The 16,690-nt window shown below is 44.5% G+C and overlaps 1 protein-coding gene across 4 annotated transcripts; it reads left to right on the plus strand.

The window, feature by feature from the left end:
• Positions 1–248: 248 nt before the first annotated feature.
• On the plus strand, positions 249–14,907 carry Atpaf2 (ATP synthase mitochondrial F1 complex assembly factor 2). 4 transcript variants are annotated; one of them, XM_028776584.1, is made up of 8 exons: positions 249–308; positions 7,506–7,550; positions 7,730–7,875; positions 9,043–9,140; positions 10,598–10,678; positions 11,997–12,109; positions 12,526–12,641; positions 14,394–14,907. In XM_028776584.1, the coding sequence occupies exons 3-8, from the start codon at positions 7,867–7,869 to the stop codon at positions 14,529–14,531; spliced, it is 555 nt and encodes a 184-aa protein (XP_028632417.1). In that variant the 5' UTR covers positions 249–308; positions 7,506–7,550; positions 7,730–7,866; the 3' UTR covers positions 14,532–14,907. The 4 variants fall into 4 exon arrangements, with proteins under 4 accessions (XP_028632417.1, XP_028632415.1, XP_028632416.1 ...); XM_028776582.1 differs by having other exon boundaries at positions 250–543; XM_028776585.1 differs by lacking the exon at positions 249–308 and adding an exon at positions 2,958–2,976.
• The last annotated feature ends 1,783 nt before the right edge of the window (positions 14,908–16,690 follow it).

Genomic DNA, 16,690 nt, shown 5'->3' on the forward strand with positions numbered 1-16,690 from the left:
ACACACAAACACACACACTCTGCAGCTTCCAATTGGCGCGGACGCGCCGGAGAGGCGGGAGCAAGCTCACGCGGCGCTTCCGCCCATTGGCGGACAGGGAAAGCACGTGGCGCGGAGCGCGAATGGCCCTCTGGGATGTGTAGTTTTCTTCCTGTGGCGCGGCAGGGAGGGGCGGGGCGAGCACGCTTGTGATGCTGATTGACGGGGGTGGGAGCGGTGCGCAGGAGGCGCGCGGCTGCGACGGCGTGCCGTAGGTGTCATGAGGAAGATGGCGGCGTGCTGAGGAGGCTGAGGGTTTTGAAACCTTGGTGAGAAGTTTCCGTACAGAACCAGCGAGGGGCTTGGGGATCTCTTCGCTCTATTCCTGTACTCTGTTTTCACGTATGTGTCCGCCCAGGCCCTTGGGCACGATGTGGCGAATCTACCCCCGGCTGAGGGACCGGTGGCGCGGTCTCTTGGACCGGCCACTCAGTGACCCCACCGTCTCAGTGTGGCCGGGGCCAGCTCTACGGCCCCCAGCCCGGGCCTACGTCCCGCCAACAGGTGAGGCCAGGACATAATGTTACTTTTTGATCAGGTCCTTCGTTGATTTCAGAAAGGAAGATCTGGGCTTTCGATCAGAACTTCTAAGGTCAGAGAGCAGACTAGTTGAGGTTGTGGAAGGCAAAGACTGGCCTGACCGAGGCGTGTCTCCAGGACCCAGCACAAGGCTTGGCACAAAGCAGACAGGCCTTAAGTCTTCCACCCCCACACACTTCCTTAAGGGTTTTCAGGCCCTCTGTCCTAGTGGCAGTGCCACAGCCTCTGCATTCTCTGCAGCCTTTTCTAAGTGGTAGTTTATGCTAGGCTTCTTTGACCTACTAAGGACAGTAATAAGCCTGAAAGAAGGTTATTTCATTGTTTCTGGAGAGAAATTTTATGAGTGAGGTTCACTTCAGTGAATGAAAAGTGGTGACGACTTCCCTTCATTAAATTGTTTTGTGTTGAGAGCATGTGGTCTCACCTAAATGACACTCAACATCAAATGCAGGACTCATTATGCTTACTAAACAATAGTTTGCAATACACTGTGATATGGGAAGTACGAAGGACTTGAGAGATCACAAGGATGAGTGTATACAGGGTGATTGAAAGGGCATTTAAACTGGGGCTTGACAGATGAGTAAGAGTTTGGTGGTGGGGTGGTGGTGGAAATAAGAGTATAACGTGTCCAGAGGTGATGACTGGGTGTTAGAAGTCTTGATGCAACACTTCCCTCATTAGGCAACAATTCCATAGGCAGTTTGGCACTGATATAAAAGTACAAACCTGGGGTCTGTTGTTGGCTAAATTTCTGAGGTACTGTGGTCTTGGACATGAATGATGTTGCTTTCTTTAGTGATCTGAAGCATGAGATTGCCTTTAAGGATTCTTTAGGCTATAAATCCATATTTTTTCATTTTATTTAGTGTGTATGTTTCTGTGTGTGCACTTGTCGTGCACATGGAGGTCAGAGGACAACTGGCAGGACTTGGTTGTGGCTTTCAGGGACTGAACTGAGGATGTTGGGCTTAGTGGTCAGTGTCTTTACCTGGTGAGTCATTTCGGTAGTCTATAGCCCATAATTTTATATAAATGAGGAAGGAGATTGGATACAACTGGGAGCTGATTTTTACTTATCAGGACACAAATGAAGGCCTAAAGGAAGAACCAGTAGAAACAAAGGAAGAAGCAAAGTGTGGTGTCACTCACATGTATCAGCTGATAGAGAGCTTGAGATAGGATTACTTGAGGTCATGGAGGAGGGAGAGGAAGAGAACAAGGCTTGACTTACATATATCTCTTTCTCACTGGGCCTCATTCATTCATACATTCCTATTTTCTTTCACACTTGACTACATAATGCTGAGAGCCAACTGGTAAGTCTGTAATACAAAAGAAAAGATGGCAGATCAAGCACCTCCATAATGGAAAGCAAAAGGTGTCCACTCTCTTAAATTGACCCTTTACCTATTTAGTGAACCCCTGAATGTGTTCATTGTTTATGCGGTGCCTCCCTAGGGTGGACGCTGCTCTCCATGTCCTCACCAGGTGTGAGAGATTTTTGTGTATCTCTGAAGTACATAAATTATTAAGTCCTTGTTGAAGACTCCAGTTGTCAAGGTTAGGGCAGCCACATCATGGAAGGTTGTCTGGAGAAGAGGGCTATTGAAGGGCTCACAGCAGGCTTGGGAGAGGAGGTAGTGCAGGGCAGAGACCACCCTCCTGCTGTTTTCTGCCCAGAGTGGGATGTAATTTGGAGAAGCAGCATATGAGGCAAATTCCCAAATAAATCCTTGAAAGTCCTGTTTCTACCATTTACAAATTCCCTTCTGTCCTAGGCAGCTTCTCCAAGTTTCTGCCAATTCAGAGACATTACCTGCTTTGCCATCCTCATAGAAGTATCAGGGACCAGACTGCTACCTGCTTTTGAAGTAAAGTTTTGTTGGAACACAGCCACATACTCATACATATTGTCTGTTTTCATTATATTGGCCAGGACAGCCTAGAATATTGACCTCTGCTCCAAATGAAAAGCAATTGTGAAAATAGTACACTTACATATTTGGCTACAAGAATTTTTTATTACATTTATTTATTTGTGTATGTATGTATGTATTTGGGCATATATGTGCCACTGTGTATATGTGGAGATCAGAGGACAACTTCTGAGAGTTGGTGCTCTCTTTTTACCTTTACCTGGGTTTGGGAGATTAAACTTGGGAGCCAGACTTGCACATAAGCACCTTTACCCACTGGCCCATCTCTCTGGCCCTGGCAGAATTTTAAACACCTTTATTGAGATATAATTTATTTAAGGGGCTAGAGAGATGGCCAAAGATTAAGAACACTTGTTGCTTTTGCAGAAGATTGGGTTCAGATCTTAGTACCCACATGGTGACTCACAGCCATTTGTAACTCCAGTTCCGGGGGATAAGACACCTTCTTCTGACCTCTGTGAGTACTAAGCACATGCATAGCACACATACATACAGTCAGGCAAAGCATTCACAGATGAGATAAAATTTTAAAAATTAATACATATAATTCATAATTCATATAACATTCATATAATACATTCATATAATCTATAATTCATATACATTCATATAATATATAATAAAATTCATATAATAATTCATATAATAGCATACAGTACATTCCTTAGTGTATATTCAGTTGTATTCAGTGTATATTCAGTATTCAGTGTATATTGAATGACTGTAACAGTCAGTTTAAGAACATTTTTATCATGGTAAAAAGCAGTCAGTAGGGGGTAGAGTGCTGGCTCAGTGCTTAAGAGCACTGGTTGCTCTTCCCAAGGACCTGGGTTCCATTCCCAGCACCCACATGCAGCTCACAACTATCCATAACTAGTCCCAGGGGATTAAATGCCTTCTGGCCTTAGGTACAAGGTGTGCACATTGTGGACAGACATACATGCATACAAAATACCTAGATACATTTTTTTTTTAAGAAAGGCAGTAGTACTATCCAGCTGCCTAGCCACTTCCCCAGCCCTAGGCAACCACTACTTCCTTTAAGGATTTCCCTGTTTTGGACATTGCATTGTGTGGAGCTTGGGACGACTAGTCTTTTCCACTTAGTAACCTAGTATGATGTTCTTAAGGTCTGTCTGTGTTGTGTCATAGATATTACCATAGTCCAGTCTTCTTACTGATGAATGACATGTTGTAGAAATACACATTTTACTTGTCCATTTATGGACATGTGGGTTGTTTCTACTCTTTGGTTATTATGAATAATGCTGATACAGATAGATATTTGTGTACAAGTTTTTGCATGGGTTTGGTTTTCCTGGCTATATTTTCTAAGCTTAAATTGCTGGATTAAACGGAAATGTAACTCATTAAAAAGTAGTAAGTTTTGGGTTTTTTTGGTTTTTTGTTTTTGTTTTGGTGGCGAAGGGTGTCAAGAGGGTTTTTCTGTATAGTCATAGCTATCCTGGAACTAGCTTTGTAGACCAGCCTGACCTCACATTACAGAGATCCATCTGCCTCTGCCTCTCAACTGTTGAGATTAAATACCTGTGTCCCCACCTCCTAGCCCATAAGGTTGTTTTTTGTTTTTTGTTTGTTTGCTTTTTGTTTTTTAAGGTGGATACAGTGTTTTAAATTTCTAGTAGTAGTACATATCCTCACTAAAACCTGTTATTGTCTGATGTTTTGATTATCGTCACCTCAAAGGGTGTGAGGTAGTATCTCAGTGTAGATTATTATTATTAATAATTATAGAGATGGTCTTTCTGTGTAGTTTTGGATGGCTTTGATCTCTATGTAGACCAAGTTGGCCTCAAACTGACTACCTCTGCTTCCTCAGTGCTGGGATTAAGGGCATGCGCCATCATGCCTTGCCTGAGTTGGAGACTTTTTTTATATGTTTATATTAGAAGAATTTTGATGTCTGAAAACCATTGGTTAGAGCTGCCATAGGATTATAAAAGGTTAACTATTTTGAGTTTAGCTTTAAGATCCAAGACCCACCAGATGGCGCTGTTTTAAAAGCTAAAAGTATTGTGATTTTATGATTAGCAAAGATTCTTGGTATATTCTGGGAATTGTAGTCCTGTGCCTTTAGGTTCTTAAAAGTGGGAGGGGCAGCTCCTAAACTGTGACTGGTAGAATAATCACACATTAGACAAGAGAGATTTAAGAAGGAAGTGACACTGAAAACCACTTGTTTCTGTATATGGACTTAAGCAACTTCTCAGGAGAGATTAGAGGCTATTAATTTCTCATTCAGTAGTCTTCTTATGAGCACCTTTTCAAAGTTGTTCTCTGCTGTTTTTTTCTTGTTTTCTTATGGCTGCCTCTTTGCTTTTTATTGTTTGTGTATGTGTGTGGATATATGTGCCACACATGCATGTGGAGGACAGAGAACATCTTTATGGAGTCAGTTCTCACCTTTCAAGCTTGTATGGGATCTGGGAATTGAATTTAGGTTATTGGGCTTGCATGACAAGCACATTTACCTGCTGAGCCATGTTGCTGACCTTTTTGAGACAGGGTTGCTGAATAGGCTAGGCTAAATAGCCAGGCAGCTGCAGGGATCCTCCTGCTTCCACTTCTCCAGCACTGGTGTTGTAAGCATGCATGGCTGTTCTCTGGCTTTTTACATGGGTACTAGGGATTGAACTAGATCATCACACTTGTGCAGCAAGTACTTCATCAATTGAGCTTCATGTAAGCCATTCTAATTCTGAAAATTATATTCTACACATCCCTTCCTAAGCAAGTCAGTTAATGAGATTTAGTGACTGCTGCTTCTGTCGCTCACATGTGAGCTCTTAACTGCTTGCTCAGAGGTCCTTTTGCAACTCAAGATAAGGATTCCTCAGTCTGAATTCCCACCGTCCACATGTTTTTACTGTCACTGAAGTCACTTGTTCATTTTGCTCTCACTAGGCAGAACCTATGGGGAGCACATCTCATCCCCAAGGCTGATCCTTGAAAGTGGAAGACTATCGTTTGCCCTGTGTCAGAACTTCAGGCAGAGAGCCGGGCGGTGGTGGCGCACGCCTTTAATCCCAGCACTTGGGAGGCAGAGGCAGGTGGATTTCTGAGTTCGAGGCCAGCCTGGTCTACCCTGAGTGAGTTCCAGGACAGCCAGGGCTACACAGAGAAACCCTGTCTCGGAAAACCAAAAAAAAAAAAAAAAGAACTTCAGGCAGAAAAGCTCTGTGTAAAGCCTTTGAATATGAAGCCATTGCCTCTTGGGTTCTTTTGCCTTTCTACTGTCTTGTTTTCTGCATGTCTTTATTTCCTCTCTAATCATCTTACTATCCAGACTTTTAAATGCTTACTCAGACATAGAAGTAGCCCTGACTAGCAGAACATGCCAGAAGATGAGGGTTATAGGAAACTTAGCTGTCCTGGAAGCTTTGGAAGAGTCAGTCCTTCACAGTCAGTTTCTGTCCTTTCTTTGTCCCAGTCTCTTTCACCCATTTCTCAAGCCTGTGTTAAGAATTGTTCCCACTGACTTCTGCCTGGACAGACTATTGCACGCTACCCAGTCTAGGCACCAGAAAGCACAGTGGATGTAGTGTACAACTTCTATCAGAGACAGGAAAAGAGACCTGTGGCCAGCCCACCAGTGTGGCAGGTAAAGTAGGGAAATTTAACGGTGGCAGAAACTTACCTATTTTGTTGTAGAATGTGTGCTGTAGTAGAATGGTGTTATAGTTTCAGATGATATGATCAATTGTGTCATTATCTCAGTGGCCAGAGCTGATAATTCCTAGAATTATTCTTTTACAATTTTATATATACTTATTGTCTTAGTCAGTGTTCTATTGCTGTGAAGAGACATGACCAAAGCAGATCTTATAAAAGAAGGTATTTAATGGGAAGCTTGCTTATAGTTTCAAAGGGTTAGACCATTATCGTCACGGTAGAGAACATGGTAGCAGGCATGGTGCTGGAAAAGCAGCTGAGAGCTACATCTTGATCCACAGGCAGCAGGCAGACAGAGACAGGGCCTGGCATGAGCCTTTCAAATCCCAAAACCCATCTCCAGGGTCACACCTCCTTCACCAAGGCCTCACTTCCTAATTGTTCCCAACAGTGTACCAACTAGACCCACCAAGCATGCAAATATATGAGCCGTTAGTGGCCAATCTTTGATAATATTCTTCTCCATTATCCTTCCATTCCCTTCCCCTTGTACCTCTTTTCCAGCAAGTTCTCCTCTTATTTCCATGCCTCTTTTGGAGGTCTAATAACTTTATAAAAAATTTAAAGTGCATGAAGACAAGGATTTTTATATCTTACTCATTATCAAACCCTCCCCAGTACTCTCCCCCTACCTTGCTCACATATGAAGTTTCTCTAAGTTTTTGTAATTCTAGCAAAGATAAACAAAACAGATCGCCCCCCTTCTTGAAGGAAGTATTTGGAGTTCCTGTTGACTATACAAGCAAGCTGGTTAATTAAATAAGTGAGTTAGAGAAGATGGGAATGGTTTTGGTAGCTTCATTTTCTGCCTGTACACTACACATTTACATCCATGTGTACATAAGCACACACGTTGGCTTCCTTTCTCAGAGGCATCTGCTTGAAAGGAGTCTCTGGTTCTATTCCATTTACAAACCAACTTTACATTCAAGTACATTGAGCTGGCCTAGGGCAGCGTGGGTGGGCATACTGGCTGTTAAAGCAGGTGTTGGAAGTTCTCAGGTCACAATCTGAGGCTCCACTGGCTCTTGATCAGAGTTGTCTTCCTGCTTGGATACTAGGAGAGTCATAACCATTGAATCCTGTTCTTCTCTTGTTCCTGGAAAGTGGTTGTTCCCTTTTTTAAGCTTTAATCAGAAGCTGTTGATTATACTGCAGACTAGGGCAGACCTTGAATGGTGATATGAAAATCAAGCCAATCAGTCAGCATTAGCAATAATCATACAAGTTGGTGTTGTCTTTGGAACCCTCTTGATACTATTTTAAATTGCCTCTGAAAAATCTGTCTTACAGAAAGGAAGAGGTTTTATCAGAATGTCAGCATCTCACAGGGTGAAGGTAAGTATCTGAAAATCTGATGGCCTTTTTGTGAATGGTGGAGGCACATGTTTGTCTCCAGCTAGATGATGGTGGCACTTCTGTGAGTATTGTCTTTGTGTGCACCAAATTGATTGCTAAAATACAGGAATGGTCACTTGAATCCACATTCCCTGAGGACTTTTGTTTGATCTTTTAAGGTGGCTTTGAGATAAACCTGGACCACAGAAAGCTGAAAACTCCTCAAGCCAAGCTTTTTACCGTCCCCAGCGAGGCCTTGGCCATTGCAGTGGCCACTGAGTGGGACTCTCAGCAGGATACCATCAAGTTCTACACCATGCACCTGGTAACAAACTTGTAGCAAGCAGACTTTTATCATACAAACGTCCACCTGATGCTCACCAAACCCTCCTGGCAAAAATTTATAGTTCTTTCCGTATTATAACAAGGCTCTGGGGTAGACAAGGCTCCTGTCTCCCTATCTACAGCCACACTTAAACCATCTGTCACTGAACAGGCCAAGCTCTTTCCCTTGTGTCTTTCATAGCTTGGTTAGTGACAGAGGAGCAGTGGCCATGGCTTTTTACTCAGGAGTTCCAGTTGGAAGAATACATGGAGCCCAGTGAACATTGGTGGGGTACGGGACCCAGGCAGCCAGGTGGCGAGGAAAGGAGGAGGCTCCACACACAGTCAGCCCTCAGTGATCAGGGGCCATTGAGGCCCCTGAAGCCCTGCCTCTGTAGCCTCCTCAAGCCTTACAGAGTGGTCACTCTTCTCCAGCCCCATGATCCCCACTGTACTGCCCACCTTATGGTGCCATGGGTGACGAGGTGATAACAGTACATGCAGCCTCACATGGTTCTAAGGAAGTCACCAGCTAGTACTGAGTCTAGGTGTTCTCATCCTACTCCCTGCAGTCTCAGATGGGCCTCAGCAGCATAGTCTACTTCTTGACTATCTAGTATAATCAGGGTGACAAGGTCACAAACTGAGGCCTAGAGTAGTCTCAGAAGCCTCATATTGATGAACTAACACTAGGAAAATATCTTGATCCCAGTTCAATCTGCCTAACTTGTTTTCTGAAGTGTCAAACAAGCTGGCAAAGCTTCTCAGTTATTTTGAGCTTCATGCCTTTATTGTATTTGAGTATGTATTTTACCTCTGTGGGCCTCAATTTTCACATCTCTGAAAAGGATAGCATCTGCCCCAAAGCATTGTTATGCAGGCTAACCTGATAGTCATGTATGTGAAGATATATAAAGCCCCTGAAACTTTGAGGAAGTTCACTTCTCCAAGAAAGATCACTGTGAGAGTCCAATGAATCTGGTGAGCACAGTGGAGTTTGAAGATGGAGCCTGGTTTTCAGATTCCCCAGCAGATAGGCTGCTGCTGTGGCTGTGGCAGTAGCTCTAATGCATGGCTCTGGTGTGCTGTCAGCTGTATGTCAGATGCAGTGTATGCATGCCTAAACCCCACAGGAGGGTGACAGAGCATCTTCCACCTTTTCATTAAGACCACATTGTGCAACACATCCTTGGACAACCCAACCCAGAGAAACAAAGACCAGCTGATCCGGGCAGCTGTGAAGTTTCTAGACACTGATACCATCTGGTAAGTGACATTAGATGAACAGACCCCTTGGGTGTTGTGAACCTCTTAGTCTGTTTTGTTTCATTTGTCCAAAGCATGTCAGTGGGGGGAAAGGTAAGGCCTTTGCCATTATTTTGCAAGAGGGCAAGAAGGTAGCCCACTTGATGTGACTGAACCCTAAGAGGAGAACTTCTCAGGCTGTTCTAACACAGGGTGCTCCTTGGACTGAGCTGAGTTGCCATAGAGATGTATGCCATTCCCACAGAATTACAGGACCCATTGGCCAACTCCCAGCAGCACATCTGGCCCTCAATGTGTTCGTGTATTAGCATCCCTGTCATTACAGGTGGCAGTAGTCAGGGGCTGGTCTCTCCCAATTCTGAATTCTCCCCTGTGCCTGTATTAGCTTGTTGGAGAGTGATACTAAAGGAACATCAGAGAAACAGCTGAATGATTGTGCAGTACTGGGCCTGCTGGCCCCAGTACTCAGAGACTTTGAGTCACCCCAGGGATTGCTTGGGATGCTAGCATAGGTATTCTGGAAAGGAGGGAGTAGGAAAGCCTACTCTATTTTTGGTAGGGAACAGTACCTTTCAAGGAATAGAGTTCATCCAGCTTCCCTTTGGTAAAGAGGGCTTCTTGAAAACTATATAGGGTTCCAACAAGTAAACAAAAGCAGTTGGGACCAAGTTCTACCTGCCTCCACCCTTCATGTCCAGGATTGGGTAGGAAGGAAAGGCTTTCTACTCTGCTCTCAGCGCCCAGCTTTTCTGCATACCCCTCTGTTTCAAAAAAACCTAGCTTTCTGTAGTGCCCTAGGGTTCCCATCCATGAGACTCTGCAGGTTTGCTCCTATCAACTGACCCTTCTGTGTCTTTATCAAAATGAATTGTACCATCTGGTTCTGTGGTGATCCCCTTGGGTAAAGGAGGCACTCCAGGAGCTGGCTAGGCTCCTGAAGTGTTAGAAGGCATTTGGTCCTTGGCCAGGAGCAGGGGTCTTGGAGGAACTGTCATTGAACTTCTAGCATGGCACTGTGTCCATTGGGTATAGATCCCATTTTTATTGCAGATCTGCTTTTGAGTAGCACTAACATGGGCTAATTTGGACCTGTCAAGAACTTGGGAACTGGAAGATAATGAATTCCAACTCAAGCTACAGTAAAATTCCCGGGGTGGGGGGCATGTGGAAACATATGGCCAGAACCCCAGAGGTTCTGCTTGTCATCATTGGGGATTTATCTGAGAAAGTGTCCTGGTAATGAGCTTCTGAAGTGAAATAAAGTTTATGTTGCTGGCTAAGTGGTTCCTTTACCCCTTGGCTACACTCTGAGCATCATGGCTTTATGGGACAAGACATCCTAATGCTGGGTTGTTGGTGTAAAGTTTTTGCTTTTGCCCTTTGCATTTTCCTTTTCTGTCCCTCAATGAAGGAATTGTACTTTTTTATTAATGAAGGTGGTTTTTACAATGAATTAGCTACAGGGTGGAAGAACCAGAGACATTAGTGGAACTTCAAAAGAACGAATGGGATCCCATCATAGAGTGGGCTGAGAAAAGGTAAGATGTGCAGCCCCACATGGAACGTTGAATAGACCTGGTATTGGATTGAGTGCTGGGGTCACAGTACACCTGAAATCTCAGGCTGGCTTCCTGAGCCAGAACCCTCCTGAGCTCGAGCGCCCTCAGGTATTGAGAGGTAGGGGTTACCTTGTTAAACATGTTCCTCAAAATCATTTTGGTCGGGCTAGAGAGATGGCTCAGTGGTTAAGAACACTGATTGCTCTTACAGAGGTCCTGAGTTCATTTCCCAGCAACCACATGGTGGCTCACAACCATCTGTAATCTGATGCCCTCTTCTGGTGTGTCTGAAAACAGCGACAGTGTACTCACATACATGAAATAAATAAATAAATCTAAAACAAATATCATTTTTGTCATTGTGCCCTGAATAACTCCTACTGGGATATACCATGACAAATGTACGGGCAGCTCTATGTCCTCAAGAAGCACCAAAGGCCCCAAGCCGCTGGCCCCCAGTGGGTCTCTGAGCCTTGGTTTGCTTGACTTGAAATGGACTAATCCTGCCTGCCTGCCAGGCTGATGGGAAGGGCAAACCAGCAAAACACCTAGCACTCAACTCAGCAGAGGTAACAACTCAAATATTGGATTTTTTTAAAAAATTATTTATTATTATTATCATCAGCATCATCATTGCTGCACTGCTAAGTAAAAGTGACTGTGTAAGACACACATGTACATAGACAGGGATCAGGGTAGCTTCCTGCAGCATTGTGAATACTATCTGTTGATGTGTGACTTCTAGGGATTGATGGTACTCAACACTTTCCTTAACACAAGACTCTAGTAAGTACAGAGTTGAACAGATGTTGATAAGGTGGCAAAATAAATTCAGTGTCAACTCTCCAAGTGAAATGGGGAAGGGGTGGTCCCTATGGCTCTGCCTTGTCTGCAGGGTTTGGGAATAAATGCTTAGATGATTTTTCTTCTGTTGTAACAATTTTCACAGAAATCGTCACCTGTTAACACATTTTCTGAGTCCTCATAATGACCCCAGGCATCCTAAAGGGGCTGTTTTTGTTTGTTTGTTTTGGTTCTTTGAAATAGAGTCTCATGTAATCCAGGCTAGCCTCAAACCCACTATGTAGGTACAATTGGCCTTCTCCCCGGGATCATCCTGCCTGAGCCTGCTGAGTGCTGTGGTCATAGGTGTGCACCTCCATGCACTGCCGTCCTGAGGAAGGCACATATGCCATTTCTGTTGGTTTAGTTAGGTTTGGTTTTTTGCATCTAGTTAAAAGTTAGAGTGCTTTTGAGAGACAGTGTACCAAAGACATGCTCACGTCTTTCCCTTTAGGTATGGGATAGAGATCGGCTCCTCCACCAGCATAATGGGACCCAGCATCCCTACCCAGACCCGAGAGGTGCTTACTAGCCACTTGTCCTCTTACAACATGTGGGCTCTGCAAGGTACAATTTGGGCTTGGTGGGCCTGGAGGGTGGAGTACGTGGTGGCACATCCCTGTGAGCACTCTGAGCACGGAGTCTGGGTGGCTCTGATGTCCAACCCTTTTACTTAGCTCTCCAGGGCCATCCAGCCTCCAGGAAAAGTCTCAGCTTCGTGTATCATTAGTTTGGACCCAAATAGCCATCTTTAAACCAGTCATGGATCAAGGCTGGAGGATACTAATTAACTAGGTTCAGGTCATATACCTATCCAGGAAAAGGCAGAGGTGGGTCACCCCAAGAAAAGGAATAGTATTCTGGCAGGAAAGTGTGTAAAGCTCAAGTGGGTCTTAGGATGGTTCCCCCTAACCCCCATTCCATTAGGGAATAGAAATTGACGGGCAGTAGGCTCTAAGTAGGCTTGTGTCCCCTAACCCTAGGGATTGAGTTTGTGGTGGCGCAGCTCAAATCCATGTTGCTGACTTTGGGCCTGATTGACTTGCGCCTGACTGTGGAACAAGCTGTGCTTCTGTCACGCTTGGAGGAAGAGTACCAGGTAAGTTCTGATCTCAGTTCTCACCTTAACCCTTTCTGATTCAGACTCACTGAGTTTTATTACTTTGTACATGTAAAAAAAAAATCAAACTAAGGAACAATAAAGATTTAAGTATTGCTCAGGCTAGGGGTGTGGCTCAGTAGTAGAGACTAGCCTGGTATGCTCTGGGCCCTGGGTTCCATCAGCAGACACACACACACACACACACACACACATACACACACATATACACGCATGTGAAAGGTTTCAGAATTTTTCAGTACTCTTCTTGCTCCCCAACTCCTTTTCAGCAGCTTGATTGGGTAGGACTTGTATTTACCCACATTTTATAAAAGAATAAACTGGAGTGTTAGATTGTACTTCTGGAGAATGTTACACTGAGGTTTGCACCCGTGTCTGTTACTAGGGCTGAGGCCACCACTGTGCACTTGGAGGCTCATGGGCAAGTAAAGGTATTTGGGCCTCCTCTGCCCTGTTTTGTGCTCCTGATATTTCTTCTGGATGGCAGAGGAGCCAAGGAGCCGCTGCTTACACACATGTTTGATTTAGGGGGCAGGAAAACTAAGGTTTTCCATGCTGCTGTTCGCAGTTTTGGTTTTGGCTTGTCTTTGTTTTGCTTTGTTAAAAGAGAGTCCCATGTAGTGTAGACCAGCCTTGAGTTCATTGTGTAGCTGAGCCTAACCATGAACTTCTGATCTTCCCCAATGATGCCCATTGTTTGCATCATTAACACTGAAAATTTAGTCTTCCTTGTGGTCCTGAGGGTGTTGCTATTACTCCAACCTCAGAAGATTAATGTTATTAGGAGTTGGTTTCTTTGGGATTAAAAACCTTTTTGGAATATTTAATGTTCTGCTTGGAAAAATGCCAGGGGCAACCTATTTCTATATAGCAGGTGAGAGCCATTCACTGGTGTCAGGCCGTTTCATGAGAAGGGCTGATATCAGCCACTAGGACTATAGGGTTGGTTCAAAACCAGGAAATCTGGCCTCTGGTTTGGTCTCTGCTTTTGGCTGCAGAACTCACGCCAGGTGACCCTCTGAACTTTGGATTTGATCCTGCACAAAATGAGGAATGACCTGAAATGGTGAAAATTATCTCAGATAATGTATTTCAGTTGTGCAAACCGAGACCAAGCAACCAGAAATTCAGGTAGCTTATATGGCCTGAAATATTTTGTATTCTTCATGATCTGGCCAGGCCTGCTGGACTCCTGCAGGGACAGGCTAGCAGGGTGGGTTTGGAGACACTTACATCTGCAAGGCACAGTGGGTTCGGAGCTCCTCCCTCTTGTTACAATTCTGAGAGGGTCTATAGCTGGCTTCCTGTGTGTTGTAGAGAATCAGTGCTGTTCTGCTGCTCCTTAGGGGTCAGAACCAAGTTGCCTGTGGTCTGGCTCATTTACTATATCCCATGGTAGTGCCTACAGCCTTGAAGGACAATGGGATATGCAACTCATAGAGGATGACAATTTTCAGGCTGCTTCATGCTGGCGGCCTGGTCTTAATGTAGGGTAAAGGATCACAATAGGCTTCCCCTAAACTGGGATATGTTCCTCTCAGACTATCTAAGCCCCAGACAGCAAAAAAGCCAGCTCCAGCTTCCTGGAGTTATTACCAGATGGCCCACATGGATCTTCTGTGTTTGGTAGGATCATGGCTCACCACCCTTAGCCCAGTGATGGGAGTGGAATGTGATTCAGGTCACCAGACAAGACTACTCACCCAGAAGCTTGTTTTTACCTCTCCTTAGATCCAGAAGTGGGGCAACATTGAGTGGGCCCATGACTATGAGCTCCAGGAACTGCGGGCTCGCACTGCCGCTGGCACCCTATTTGTCCACCTCTGCTCGGAAAGCTCTACAGTCAAGCACAAGCTCCTGCAAGAGTGAGGCCTGGGGTGCACACGCTGGCTGGAAGGAATTGCACAGACACAGACTCCCTGATGTGGGCCTCCTTGGCTATTGGACCTCTGGATCCAGTGATGCTCTGCTGGCCAGTACATATTGGGTTCCCTCAGCACTATACCTGTGGGGCTACTCAGCCTGTACCTAGGTCTTCCCTGACCTGTGTGGCTTGGCCTTATAAAGAAGCATCCTGAGATGCCCTGGAGACACAGTGTGCCTGACTTTAGGTCAGACAGCTTCTGATGCAGGCGCCCTTGCCTGACCAGTAGTGAGGGAGGGAGATAAGTGGTATAGGGACTTTCTCTTGACCCTGATTTTATTAAATGTTTTTTCATTCTGGAAATATATCAAGCCTCATTTTCATCTGAGCCTTGGCATTTCTCCATTCTTCTTGTTTTATCTGAGCTCTGTCACCATTATTACATCTGCTACCAATGGCTGAGGACCTCATGGGGGAGGGCAGGAAACTAGCACATCACCACATACAACCCTTTTCCATCTTAAGCCTGAAGCCCTCTTTCCCCTCTGGCTTTTCATCAAATGATCTTTTAAAAGTGAATCTTTGGTCTAAGCAGTTGCTTATAGTTTGTTCTTCCTATTCTTTAAAAAAAAAAAAAAATTACTCTTAAAGATATGTTGTTTCTGGGTTAAACACAAAAGTTGTCCTGGCCTGGTTACTGACATGCAGTGCTATGTCCTGCATGGGATATTGCAATGGGGTATCCTCCTGTTGTAGAATTATGTCCTCTAGATATGCCATGTCCATTGGTTTTTTTTTTTTTTTTTTTTAAATCAGAGCAGCTATAATACCCACACAAGATTGGACCATTAACATGGATGATGGGCGGGTTCATCCAGCTGCCCCCTCCTCAAGACTACATAAGCAGTTACGATTGCTGGAGTAAGTGGGCAGCTAGCTCTACTGCAAGCAAGCCTAAGATTCTCATTGGTTTGTCGTCATCTGGAATGAGTAGTAGACTACTCAAAAAGTCACACATACTTGGTGCCCCAAGTATACGTAGACATGACAGAACCAAATATGAGCCTAAGAGAGCATCTGCAGCTGAGACTGAGCCACCTAAGGGTGAAGATTAGTCCCTGTGTGGCAGACTTCCCCTATTGGTATATAGAAGTTCTTGTTATAGTTACTGTGAGACATGTAGCTGAGGCTGAGCTGACTGACCAAAAAGAACTAGTGCCTGCATAAGGAAGAAGTCACGGTGGGTAAGTGTGTCAGTCTCGGGAAAGGTAAAGAAGGGAATGAAGGAGAAGTGATAGATAATACCTTCTGTGCTCTTAACCACTGAGCCATCTCTCCAGCCTTAACCACTGAGCCATCTCTCCATCCCCAGGATTTTTTTTTCTTTTCTTTTTTAAACTGAAAGGGTTTTTTTTAAGATTATTTGTTTATTTGTTTAATGTATATAAGCACACTGTCCTTGAAACACCAGAAAAGGGCATCAGATCCAATTACAGATGGTTGTGACCCACCATGTGGTTGCTGGGAATTGAACTCATGACCTTTGGAAGAACAGCCAGTGCTCTTAACCGTTGAGCCATCTCTCCAGGCCCTGGGATTTTTTTCCTTAATTAAATCATTTGAAATGGTAAAATCCACTTCTAATCCAGATTTTTGAGGTTGGAAGGTCCATCTTTAATCTGGAACATGCCTTCTGCTGGTATCCTATATAAACAACATGAAAGAAGGAAGCTTGCTCTCTTTGCCTGTTTGCTCTCCAGCAAATTCATTCCTTCACTGGCATTACGGCCTACTTCTTCAGGATTCCAGCATATACTGAAGACCAGCTGAGACATCCAGCCTTGTGGACTGAACAACTACTGGATTCTTGGACCTTCTGATGGTAGACAGCCATTGTTAGATTAGCTGGACCATGGCCTGTAAACCATTCTAATACCTGCCCCTCTCCCTGGTCATGTGATCCTCTAGAGGACCCTGACTAATATAGCAAGACTGCTGTAGAGGTAGAGTTTTAAGTAAAAACTGCCAAGTTAGAGCTCACAGGGCTCTAGAAGACATTAAAGCTTGGGCAACAGCTCTCAAAAGACATAGCTGGGCAGCACAGATGAAGATTACTCCTGTCTCCTCTCTCCTATCCCCAAAGTAAGTTGTGTACATTTGTTTC

The sequence above is a fragment of the Grammomys surdaster genome, unplaced genomic scaffold (genome assembly GCF_004785775.1).
Source record: "Grammomys surdaster isolate TR1022 unplaced genomic scaffold, NIH_TR_1.0 270, whole genome shotgun sequence".
Taxonomy (NCBI): domain Eukaryota; kingdom Metazoa; phylum Chordata; class Mammalia; order Rodentia; family Muridae; genus Grammomys; species Grammomys surdaster.

Excerpts from the sequence above, each read along its gene's own strand:
- Atpaf2 (XM_028776582.1), top strand. The coding sequence starts at position 384 with ATGTGTCCGCCCAGGCCCTTGGGCACGATGTGGCGAATCTACCCCCGG. Across the intron at positions 544-7,505 it reads GGCCTACGTCCCGCCAACAG|AAAGGAAGAGGTTTTATCAG; the intron begins GTGAGGCCAGGA and ends TCTGTCTTACAG. Across the intron at positions 7,551-7,729 it reads CAGCATCTCACAGGGTGAAG|GTGGCTTTGAGATAAACCTG; the intron begins GTAAGTATCTGA and ends TGATCTTTTAAG.